This window comes from Exophiala dermatitidis, assembly GCF_000230625.1.
Source record: "Exophiala dermatitidis NIH/UT8656 unplaced genomic scaffold supercont1.7, whole genome shotgun sequence".
Lineage (NCBI taxonomy): Eukaryota > Fungi > Ascomycota > Eurotiomycetes > Chaetothyriales > Herpotrichiellaceae > Exophiala > Exophiala dermatitidis.
In genome coordinates this window covers 2,146,651-2,157,870 of record NW_008751652.1, presented here as the reverse complement: position 1 = coordinate 2,157,870, position 11,220 = coordinate 2,146,651, and the positions used below count along the sequence as shown (strand labels likewise).

At 51.9% G+C, this 11,220-nt stretch overlaps 4 protein-coding genes across 4 annotated transcripts; 3 read left to right on the top strand and 1 right to left on the bottom strand.

Moving 5' to 3' along the window:
• Nucleotides 1-41: 41 nt before the first annotated feature.
• On the bottom strand, nt 42-6,133 carry HMPREF1120_08571 (uncharacterized protein). The gene is made up of 2 exons (XM_009162831.1): nt 2,736-6,133; nt 42-2,680 (listed from the first exon to the last, which is right to left on the bottom strand). Exon 2 carries the CDS (start codon nt 1,149-1,151, stop codon nt 462-464), a length of 690 nt encoding a protein of 229 aa, XP_009161079.1. The 5' UTR covers nt 1,152-2,680; nt 2,736-6,133; the 3' UTR covers nt 42-461.
• On the top strand, nt 2,061-5,239 carry HMPREF1120_08572 (PiT family inorganic phosphate transporter). Its single transcript, XM_009162832.1, has 7 exons — nt 2,061-2,691; nt 2,746-2,922; nt 2,974-3,246; nt 3,311-3,602; nt 3,661-3,826; nt 3,879-4,115; nt 4,172-5,239. Exons 1-7 carry the CDS (start codon nt 2,225-2,227, stop codon nt 4,246-4,248), a joined length of 1,689 nt encoding a protein of 562 aa, XP_009161080.1. The 5' UTR covers nt 2,061-2,224; the 3' UTR covers nt 4,249-5,239.
• On the top strand, nt 5,413-8,682 carry HMPREF1120_08570 (aquaporin rerated protein). The gene is made up of 3 exons (XM_009162830.1): nt 5,413-7,526; nt 7,584-7,884; nt 7,940-8,682. Exons 1-3 carry the CDS (start codon nt 7,236-7,238, stop codon nt 8,287-8,289), a joined length of 942 nt encoding a protein of 313 aa, XP_009161078.1. The 5' UTR covers nt 5,413-7,235; the 3' UTR covers nt 8,290-8,682.
• A 718-nt stretch (nt 8,683-9,400) lies between these two features.
• HMPREF1120_08569 (uncharacterized protein) lies at nt 9,401-11,081 on the top strand (the record flags this gene model as incomplete). The annotated part of the gene is made up of 2 exons (XM_009162829.1): nt 9,401-9,781; nt 9,834-11,081. The coding sequence occupies 2 exons, from the start codon at nt 9,401-9,403 to the stop codon at nt 11,079-11,081; spliced, it is 1,629 nt and encodes a 542-aa protein (XP_009161077.1).
• Between the last annotated feature and the right edge of the window lie 139 nt (nt 11,082-11,220).

The following is an 11,220-nucleotide window of genomic DNA, read 5'->3' as shown; positions in this document are numbered from 1 at the left end:
GGAATTCTCTTCTCTCTCTCTCTCTCTCTCTCTCTCTCTCTCTCTCTCTCTCTCTCTCTCTCTCTCTTTCTTTCTCTCTCTCTCTGTCTGTCTGTATCTGCCGAGGCACCTGGTGATCATGGGCCTCTATGAGGCTGCTTTTAAACAGCCGAGTACGAAAAGAGGGAGAGAACCCACGATGATTATTTATGCTAGTTATATAGTATGTACTATGTATATATTATGTACTCGGCTTGTCTTGTTTTGTCTGTCTCTCGTATGCTGACATTGCCTCTTTTTTTCTTCTGGGCTATATCTTATTGGAGACCCCTTTTTCCCTTTTGACTTCTTTTGTCGATAAGGAGCGCCTCAGTGCCACGCAGGAGCCTTTTTTTTTTTTTTTTTTTTTTTTTTTTTTTTGGCTGTTGCTGTAATTATATTATATGACGCCAGAGACCGCGATGTACCGTGTATAATTGCAATCACTCCGACCAAGGCTCGCAGTATTCGCCCAGACGGGGCAGGGAGGTTTCAGAAAACCAAGCGAGATAATCGACATCCTTTGGCGAACCGGCCTCTTTGGCAGCGGTCTCATCGGTTCCCATAGAAATAAAAGCACGGGCGCGTCTGTTTTCCAGTGGCTGAAGGACCAAGTAAACCATGCCTGGCTGGCTGACCTGGATCTTTGCCCTTAGGAACCCATACCCGCTCTCGTCATGGGCCTCCTCCCTGAAAGGCTGCCACACCGTGCTGCCTTCGGACGGATATTCAATGGCAGTGTATCCTCGGGGCACTCTGGGTCCCTTAGCCACCTGCGAGTCGCCGACGTTGCGGTCGCTGTCGTTTTGGTAGTCGTCTGGGATGATGAGGTTCTGACCTATCGCCCACAGCGATGGACGGTAGTCAAGTTGTGCGGTTGCGTTGGGGATCCCGACGCCGACGGTCAGCGGTGCGGTCGTGTTGGTGATGTTGACTTTAGTCCAGACGGCAACGGACGGGCAGTCAAAGTAAGTCAGGTAGACGCGTGCAATGGTCGTGTCCGGAAACTCCCATGCGTTCGCGATGGACGTGTGTGTCCCGTCATCCACGTGTGGGCGGTGGGCCAGTGCGCCCATGATGAAACATGGCACAAGACAGGCCAAGGCCTGAAGGCTGCGACTGAGGTGTGTCATTTTTGCTTTGATCGCGTGATAAGATTTGATTAAATGGGCTTATGCCTATTAAGCTTCAAACAAGACAGGCCGAGCTTTCTGCAGGGGTAGTGATGGTGGATCAATTCAGGAGAAATTTCCCCGGCCTATAAGTACCTGTGGCGATTCATCTGATAAAGTGAGGACCTTGAGTTGAGAGAATCTTCTTTGCTCTCAATCATGGTTCTAAAATGTTGCATGTCGCCGGTGGCGGCTCTTCCAAGACCAAAATGTACGAAAAGAGAAGATGTATTTCTGCAATCGCTCGAACTGAGACTGCTGCGATTGGGTCAGAAGCAGCAAGAGGCTGCTAATTGTAAGGTCCTCAGAAGGCGATCGATTGATAGTTCCGATATCGTAGCGTGACCAACTCGATTTGTGCCTAGAGCCGCCTTGGTTCAAGTAGTGGAACAAAAGCCCAAGCGAGGAATGAGGTTCGAGATCCCGAAGACGGCAGACAGGACACTGGCCGAGAGGCAGAGCTGAGGGTGGTTCCGGGGCGTCACAGCCTGATGGATTCGAGTTCAAATGACGGCATCACGTGAAAGATCCGAGTCACGTGACAAGTCGTTGTCGACGGTCTTGGCATCGAATCACACGTCCCGGTCCCTTCCATTTCTCGTGCTAACTTCTTTTGGCAACTCACCTCCGTCCTGCATCAAGAACACTCGCGCATACAATGACCAGAAGACTCGTGAGATACGTTGATTCCGTTGCCGTTGAAACTCCCGGGATACCTCGCATGGTCAGACACCCTGTATCCTCTTAAGTCGCTTGACGGGCCAATGGGAGGGCAAAAGCCAGATGACACCAATCTTCCATCCATGTCTTAAGGTCCTCAATCCACTCAAAGGCAGACGATTAGCAATGTGCAGCGGCCTCACCAACATTGACTGGCACTGGCCTGCATCCAGACCCGTAGAAGTGCCCCAGCGTACCGTACTGTGCAAAGTAGAATGAAAATTTCTTCCTGACTATCGTCTTCAAGTCGTGTCTTTAAGTTCTTCTCTGATCGTTGGCTGTTCTTTCCATCTCTCGCACGCTTGAACAAAAGAATGGCAGTGAAGACTCGCAACATGGCCAAGGGAACCATTGACCGACAGCCCATCCCAGTTACCCTCCTGTCAGGGTTTCTGGGAAGTGGGAAGACCACCCTTCTTAGACATATCCTGACCTCGGACCAGCATTCCCTTCGTATAGCCGTCATCGTCAACGACATGGCGGCCCTAAACATCGATGTCTCCTTGATCAAGAGACACGTAGTCTCCCAGACTCAAGAACGTCTGATCCAGATGGAGAACGGCTGCATCTGCTGTACTCTGCGAGGCGATCTTCTTGAGGAGCTGGCAAGGCTGGCCAAGGATGGAAACTGTGATTACATCCTCATTGAGAGCACAGGCATTAGTGAGCCCATGCAGGTCGCCGAGACCTTCACCGAGGAGTTTGCTGCGGCCATGATCGAAGCCGCCAAAGATGGAAATCTTGCTGAACAAGAGCAGGATGAAAAGGTTCTGAGAGAGATGTAAGCTCGCCCAATAACAGCTAAGAGGGACCAAAGACACTGACATGATCGCAGCGCGGAGTTGGGAGGCTTGCACAAGATTGTCAAACTCGACACCCTGATCACCGTGATTGACGCATTCAATTTCTTCCACAACTTCTCCACCACAGACTTCATCACGGAACGATGGGGCAAGGAGAACGTGGACCCCGAGGACGAGCGTACGGTGACTGACCTGATGGTCGACCAAATGTGGGTGATGCCGTTGTTGTGTGACATTGACTCGGCTAACGCTTGATAAAGTGAGTTCGCAAACTCCATTATCCTCAACAAGATCGACAGCGTGGACGAGGAGACGAGAAAACGAATCCACGCCATTGTCAAACAATTGAACCCATCGGCCAGGCTTTTCGAGGCCAATTATGGCAAGGTCGATGTCAAGGAAGTGATCGACACCAAGAGCTTTTCTTTCGAGAAAGCTGCCACGGGCATGGGCTGGCTTCGGAGCTTGCACGACTTGGCCAAGCGCGAGATCAACGGACAGATCAAGATTGCACCCAAGCCCGAGACAGAAGAGTGAGTGTTTCTTAGCCGTTAGGCCATACCTGCTGTGCTGCAAATTACTCACCTCCACACGCAGGTATGGTATCTCCAGCTTCGTGTACCGCGCCAGGAGACCATTCAACCCCAAGCGACTATATAAGCTTATCCATGACAAGTTCGTCTTGATGGAAGGTCAAATCCAAGACGAGGAAGACGGAGATGACAAAGATGACGAGGAAGAGGAGGAAGAAGAGGAGGAAAATGAGGGCAGTGACGATGAAAACCCTTCACAAGAAGGTAGCGACGAATGGGAAGACGAGAGTGAGTCGGATGTCGAAATGGAAGATGAAGATGAAGAAAACGACTTCTCCAAAGCAATGGATCCAAAGGTAAGTCAGCAGCAATCCCTTCAAAACTCACCGTATGCTAATTGAGCTCCAACCGTAGTTTGTAGCAGCAAACAAAAACAAGGATCCTGTGTTCAAGGGTCTGCTCCGGTCCAAAGGGTTCTTCTGGCTTGCGACCCGGCCGAATCTCCACGGGGAATGGAGCCAGGCTGGCACCATGCTTACCCTGCAGGGCGGCGGGCCTTGGTTCTGCACCATCGATGACGGTATGAGGCGGTGTACGTTCTTGGAAATCATGGTTACTGACAGTGTTACCAGCTGACTGGCCAGAGGGTGCTGAGACACGAAAGAGCATCCTTGCCGACTTTTCGGGACCCTGGGGCGACCGGCGACAAGAACTGGTTTTCATCGGGGAGAAACTGGACCATGAGGGCCTCACCAAGTTGTTTGACCAGTGCCTGCTGAACGATAAAGAGATGAAAAAGTGGGAACGCATCATGAAGTCGAGCAAAGACATGGAAGTGGTCCACGACAAGCTGGCCAAGGTTTTCGAAGGTATGCGACAGCTGACTTACGGAAGGTCGTGAAATCATACTGACTTTTCTTGATAGATGGATTCGAGGACTGGCCCGAGTTGGTTCCCGATGACGAAGACCATGACCACGCTGGTCATTCCCACAGGCACTGAGCGATAACAGTCAGGAAAGTCCAGTCAAATCTTGAGTCCGTCGAAATGAGCTGCCGCACGCACTATCCGGAGACCACAGCCCATCGGCGCCCCGGAGGTCAAATGATCTCGTGTTACAGGACAGGGTGGAGAGGATCGGGTGTTGAGAGTTTGGCGGAATGTGCAGCTTGCGTGTACCAGAAGTCCAGAGTTGAGTGTCAAGTGCTCAAGGCAACACGCATGCTGAGAGACATGGCCGCGGTGCACCGTGAGCAAGCTGTTGAGCCCGACCAGCTTCCCCCATCCAGGACTCGTTCTTGCCGCCAACCATCCGTGTCTTACCGCCGACCTGTCTCAGCTGACAGGTCGAGGCAGCCAAAGGGGTCGCAGCAGGAACTTTAGGGAGCTCCTATACCCAACCAGCCTACCAATTGATGCTTTGCAGGGGATGAAGATATGCACCGAGAGATGAGATAGAAAAGCAATGAAAAAAGTTTGGCTTTTTGTGATAGTACGTTATGTCGTGAGAGTCTGCTGAATGACTTGGCTGGCTCCTGCCCCGCCGATTGGGCCTGTTGTCACGTATCGTGTCAATTGACATGGAGTACAGAGCCACTCGTATCTAGGAGCGAAAGGGATTGGTGGGCTATGTCCAAGTGCGGTCCCGATATCGCTGTAAATTCAGCTCAGAAGAAAGCTCCTTGGAGGCAGAAATGGTGATACGGAATTGGAATCGGAGGCTTCATAGTTCAACGTAGTTTCTGGCTCCTCGGATCATTACCTTGCGGGGTAGAGATGCTGATTCCTGGACACTGTTCTCATGGATGAAGTGTTGAGAATTGCCAACGTCCAAATTGACGAGACTCTGGCTGTGCTGGCAGCTTGCGGCACGGCGGAATAATTCTCCACGAACGATACTAGTTCAGGATAGGGACACATGGTTGCCGCTCTATCCTTACGCTAAGCCATTCTCGATGGCATCTACAAGCAGCGGCCAATATCCGTATTTCAGGAACATATCACAACGGACAGTTCAAAGTTGCAAAGTGGTCACACCGAAGCCTCGCAAGACTCCCGGTCTGTACTAGTGGCTGGGCCCGTTCGATGTTCGACTGTATTCGACTTCAGTAGACCTCTCCGTGCTCTGCAGCCATCATCCTCACACGGCACGCGAGTTTGTCATACAACCTGTTCATGCAAAAGCCGTGGGTTTGTTTCCCGTTTGTGTACGTTTGAATCCCCGATTGTGATACGATTGCGGCCAGCAGAGGCGCGAGAACAAATGATCACGATATTGATCAGTCCATCGACGGGCGGAAGAAGACGTCGTCGGGACGGTGCAGTCTCTGGCTGACCTATCCACCACACGCAGTCGCGCCCATAGCGAAGCTGGCGCCAGCTGCAATGGTACACCACGTATCTGCATGGGCACCGCTGCCATCTCACATCGATTCCTCGGGTCGAAGGCCTCGTGGATCCTGCTGCCTCTCTTATTACGTTCCACTGAAGTAACGATCCTTTCTTGTACTCCTATAAATTGCCCGTTATATTTGTGCAGGCAAACATGACTGCGCTGGCTGGACGAACATGCGGGAAGCAACATTCGATCGACACACATCTCCCTTCACCTATAACCTCTCCCATCAGAGTCGATGAAGAGGGTGGTGGTCGGTGCCCTGGATCTGCTTCCGCCCGTGTGTGTATTTGTCGCGGCAGTGCCTGGGCCCGTTCGCCAGCATCGTCGTCCCGGTGTGCTTGATCTGGATCAAAGATGCCAAAAGAGTTGCACAGCCCTGACCGTGTTAGGCGGCACATGTTACCTCTGAATATGGCATGAAGAAAACACTCTTGATGCGATGATGCATTTGCTCGATATTCCCCGCTACACGAGGCTCGTGCGTTCTGCGGGGATATCGCACACATCCATTTATCGAAGCACAAACCTTCTGTGATTTTTAGCAACTTTTCCGGATAACAGCACAGACTTTCACTGTCCGCTGGATCTACGTGCTAGCATCTTATAGTGATCCTGTCATACGTCGATCATCAAGTCTGCAGACTTCCACATCGGGCGCAGAAAGCGAGGTTCCTGTGCTGCGTCAGATTGTGTGACTCATTCCCCTGCCATTTGCAAGGACTCCTCGCTGTGCTGAGTGATCACAAGAAATGCTCCGATACCAGGCCATCACACTTGGTTCAGACGAAATACGTGATACTTTGGCTGAATTCTTGTAGCCACACTAACCTGTGTCGAGTCTGTCGACCGTCCGCAAAAAGGATGCTGAATGTACTGAGGGCCCATGCGCTGCGATTGACGTACTGTCTGTACCCGCAAGACGTCAACATATCACCATTCACCATGCGTATTCGCCATGTCGGTTGCGCACGGACAAAAGCAGTTGCCCTCGACTCTCGAACGTCACTTCACCTTCCAGACCTCGTGGACGAAGAAAGTCCAATGGCATGCAGCTGTCACAGAAAGTACTGAGACCGGAGAATTCGGCTTCGGTGCGTTAAGCGAGAGATGGCGTGCATTATTACATGCGCACTCTTTCTATGATGGGTAACGGTATCGAGTTCTTGCAGGGGTCAGGGTCTTTCCCATCCACTTTGGCCTTCAATATCGCCGACGCTTGGTCCCTTTCCTTGACGATTGTGTCAATACGACGCCATAATCGACGGCCACCAATAAAGTCTTCGCCTCACTTGTGCAACTACAGGCACCTCAGGCAAGGCAGTCTACCGCTGCAGGCGTATCAGTGGAGCGCTGGTACCCCTCCGCAATGAATGGCTGGAAACGAGGACAAATCGTCCGCGTCGACGTAAGCCCTTGAGACGTCCATTGTTATGGATGACCTGACTTCATCATGAACGGCCCTGCTGCAATAGGCTCTCCGACAGTATAAGTACCCTTTCAGCAGGCACTTTGCCCGCAGCCTCTATCACGAGGTCTGGATTGAGACGACGTCCCCTCCTGCTTGAGCCGACTACACTGATATCAGCACATCATGGCGGTCAAACCTCATCTTCGCTTCGGCCATACCGGGGCCATGATGGGCTTTCTACCAGAGGTCCACAGAAACAACCTGACTGCCTTCATTTCGGAGCTTGCAGGCACGTTCCTGTTTCTCTTCTTCGCTTTCGCAATCGCCCAGGTTGCACATACTCCACCACCTGATGATCCTAGCGCACCGCCCAATATTCTGGTTATTTTCTTCATTGCCCTTGGATTCGGATGTTCGGTCGCTGTCAACGTATGGTTGTTCTACCGGGTCAGCGGAGGAATGTTCAACCCTGCCGTAAGTGCTGGTTCGAGTAGCTGTCCTAGGAAGCGTGCTGATATAGTACCCACCCAGGTTACTCTCACCCTCTGTCTCATTGGTGCTGTACCAATTAGTCGCGGCTGTGTTGTCATTGTTGCGCAAATAGTGGGCGGGATTGCAGCGGCCGGTGCTGTCTCGGCTACCCTGCCTGGGCCTATGGCTGTCAACGTCCGACTCGGCGGTGGCTGTTCCATCACCCGGGGGCTCTTCATTGAGATGTTTACCACATTGCAGCTCGTCTTTGCAGTCGTCATGCTGGCAGCAGTCAAGCACAAGGCAACTTTCCTCGCACCCATTGGAATTGGGCTTGCCCTTTTCATTGGACACATGCTCAGTAAGATCCAGACAAGTGCATCATTCGATGATCTCTTACTGACTCCGCCCTCAAGGCATTTATTATACCGGCGCCGGTATCAACCCAGCTCGAGCGTTCGGTCCCGATGTCATCCTCCGCCAGTTTCCAGGATATCATTGGATTTATTGGGTCGGACCAGTGATGGGGTCTGTCATTGCGGCAGCCTTCTTTTACCTTCTTGAAGCCCTGGACTGGCGGACCGCAAACCCAGGGCAAGACTTTGACGATCTGGAGGTGCAGATGGTGACTCCCAACAAGAAGACGGCCAGGCCCAATGTTGCACACGCGCCCCCACCACAGAACAATCCATACACCCCGGAGAAGTCGTCATACGAGAAAGAAACGGTGGCGCCGTTATCAAACCCCAGCACTCTGAACGGGTAGGACTTCATTTTCCACGAAAGGTGCTCAGCCCTGCTTCCATGCATCAGAGTGGAATATTTTTGGCGGCAACGACCGTCGCCGGCTCTTTCTCGGACATCTCACTTGATGGTGCTGGTTGTTCATGCTTGGCCAGGTGCCAGGAAGACTTCTGTATTCACCTTATAAAACAACAATCTCGATTTCCTTCTTCCCTTGTGTTAATTTAGCTGCTGTTCTAGGGCCCGAAAGCGAGTGAGACCGTTGTGGGGAGGGGAGTTTTGGGGGAAGGAGAATCTGAGTAGGCTTGCGGCTCCTAATACATTCAAGTTATGGTCCCTACCTCAACCAATAGATCACTATCCTCAGCCGCAGAACCTGACTTCACCGAGAATAAACTTCCATTTCGAGAGCTGAGCGATGACCAAGGCTGTGGCAGCTTGAGGGTGCAACTCATTTGCGTGACACGATTCATTCACCAAACACCTTTAGTACAGGTGCGGGCGCTCGCAGGCACTCCAAGCTTGCTTTTCAGTGTGAGCAAGGATGCTGCTCAGTGCATGCATAGAGATAACGTATTTTTAGGTCCATTTAGGCTGGATGTCAATGACTGCCCAACGATGAACCGAAGCCGCCGTGTCTGGGGTGCCAAGATTTTGAGGTCGTGGGGTTGGAGTGACTGGAATCATACTTCATTGGTCGCGACGCGTGCCCGCGTGTACAACACCTCTGGGCAATCTTTCGTTAGTGTCACACTAGTACATAAGTAGAGTAGCGCGTAATCATTTCTCACTTTTCTCAGTTGGTACTAGCGTATTACACATTTCTTGCGCTTTAGTGTGGCAGTTGTTGTCAAGACAGGTACTGTACTGTCATTTTACTGATCCTGACCAAGCTGGCGCCCAATTCGGGGAAGTCTAGCGAGAGCGCACTAACGAAAGATACCCCCGGCGTCGTTGTACCTGCGGCCGTGAAAGGCGTCCTGCTGCCTGTGGTTGAGCTTACACACCTATGAACCCGAATGGAACCCAGCGTCTCGAAACATCTCATTGATGGATATGCATGCACGCAAATCGTATAACACGGCCCTCCTTCAGGTTGACCGCCGACCTTTTGGGTCCCTAGAAAAGACCCTATGTCCGCCCTTCATCCCCCCCTCAAACGCCGCTATCAGGAGATTAGCGAAAGCCTGCACGCTCAGAAAAGACAGAGGCACAACCATTCTGATGACTCTTGGTTTCCACCGGCATTCTGGGACAACTTGTCGAGAATTGACTTGACAAAAGCCGCGCTGAGGGAGCTAGATCGAAGAAACAATCAAGTCACTCCGCAGTTCCCTTCATCTAACCGACGACGGTGCCATCCAGTCACTCGAGGAACGCTCGCCAGACCAGGGGAGAAAGCTTTTCCCACCCATTCTGCTAACGTCTGGCTCAGTCACTGTGGGAAGGAATCGCTGAAGGAGCTGAAGCGTTTCGCCAGAGTTGGCGGTCCAGATCTCTCAGACCTGAGAGGCGTAAGAACAATGTCTACCTCAGCATGTTTACCTATGGCTGACTGCTCGGCAGTTCCGACAGCTTGTTGATCCCTTCATCCAAGCTATGAACACGCGTCAGTCTATATCCCGTGGTCGTGGTCGTAAGCGCAGCGGCCTGCCCACACCGGAAGGTCAATCTGCCTCAAATACCACTTCGACTAAGAGCACTGGGCCTTACAATAGAAACTTTCAACAGCATCTTATCGATGGCGGTGTCTATCCTGACGGATATGAATATCCAGACGGTCGAGTTCCCGCCTTGCCTGCTAACTGGGGGGAGATTACCCAAAGATTAGCACAACGGAGGCGTTCTCTTTCGCCGTCCAGATTCAGAGAAGAAGACTTTCAAAAATTCAGACGTGCAAATTTGCATGCTTCGAAAGAGAATCAGATCATGGCAGCTGTCATCCCAACAATCGAAGGAAACATCAGCGACCGCAAATGCGTAGCGGGGGGAATCCCATTCACAAATCTCGACCATCTCACAGACGGCACCCTGGTGTCGGGCAATCCTGACCTCTACCATGGCGCACGGCCCGAACAGCTTGATCGGCGAGTTCGCGAGAGCTTGAGATACCTTGTTATTCCTTCAACGCAGGATGACCTTCCTGTAGCCCCCAACTTCTTCCTCGCGGTAAAAGGGCCGGAAGGCTCAGCTGCTGTCGCAGAAAGGCAGGCTCGCTATGATGGGGCATTGGGTGAGATGGGCATGCATAGCTTACAGTCATTTGGACAGGTGGCACCACGCTTCGACAATAACGCTCACACAATTACGTCAATATATCATGGTGGGCACCTCAAAATATATACCGTCCATGTTGCTCAGCCAACTGTACCTGGTCTTCGGCGTGAATTCTACATGCATCAGTTGAGATCGTTCTCTATGACTGATACCGCTGAAAGGTTCCGAGAAGGAGCCACGGCTTACAGAGAGCTCCGGGAATGGGCGAAGGAGACGAGAGATGAGGCAATCAGACAGGCGAACGAGAGGTCGATCGGCAATCAAGATTCCCTCGTGATTGTTGGGGCGGGTGATGAACAAGCATGCAGCTCGGGCACCAACCTTGCTCAAGACGAGTCCGACACCGTTATTCAACTCTCACAAACTACACCCGCTGGCGCTTCTACTGGCAACGTTGATACTCCGGACACGTCATCGACCGATCCCCTGCCAGGTCTCAAAACCTCTTCCAAACGCTCCAACCGCCATTCGAATGAAGATCCAGCATCCCAACGGAAACGACCTAACGTTGGTAACTCTGACAATGGATCCAGCTAGTCATTTGGTCCCGAAGCGAAGCACTCACCGTGACCCAATTTCAGGATGTTGAACCTTCCGTTGCCGACATCCCTCGCAGCCCCTTGTTTGATAGCAACCCAACGCAACAACTGCCGGTGAAATTGATGCGCAGTTGACA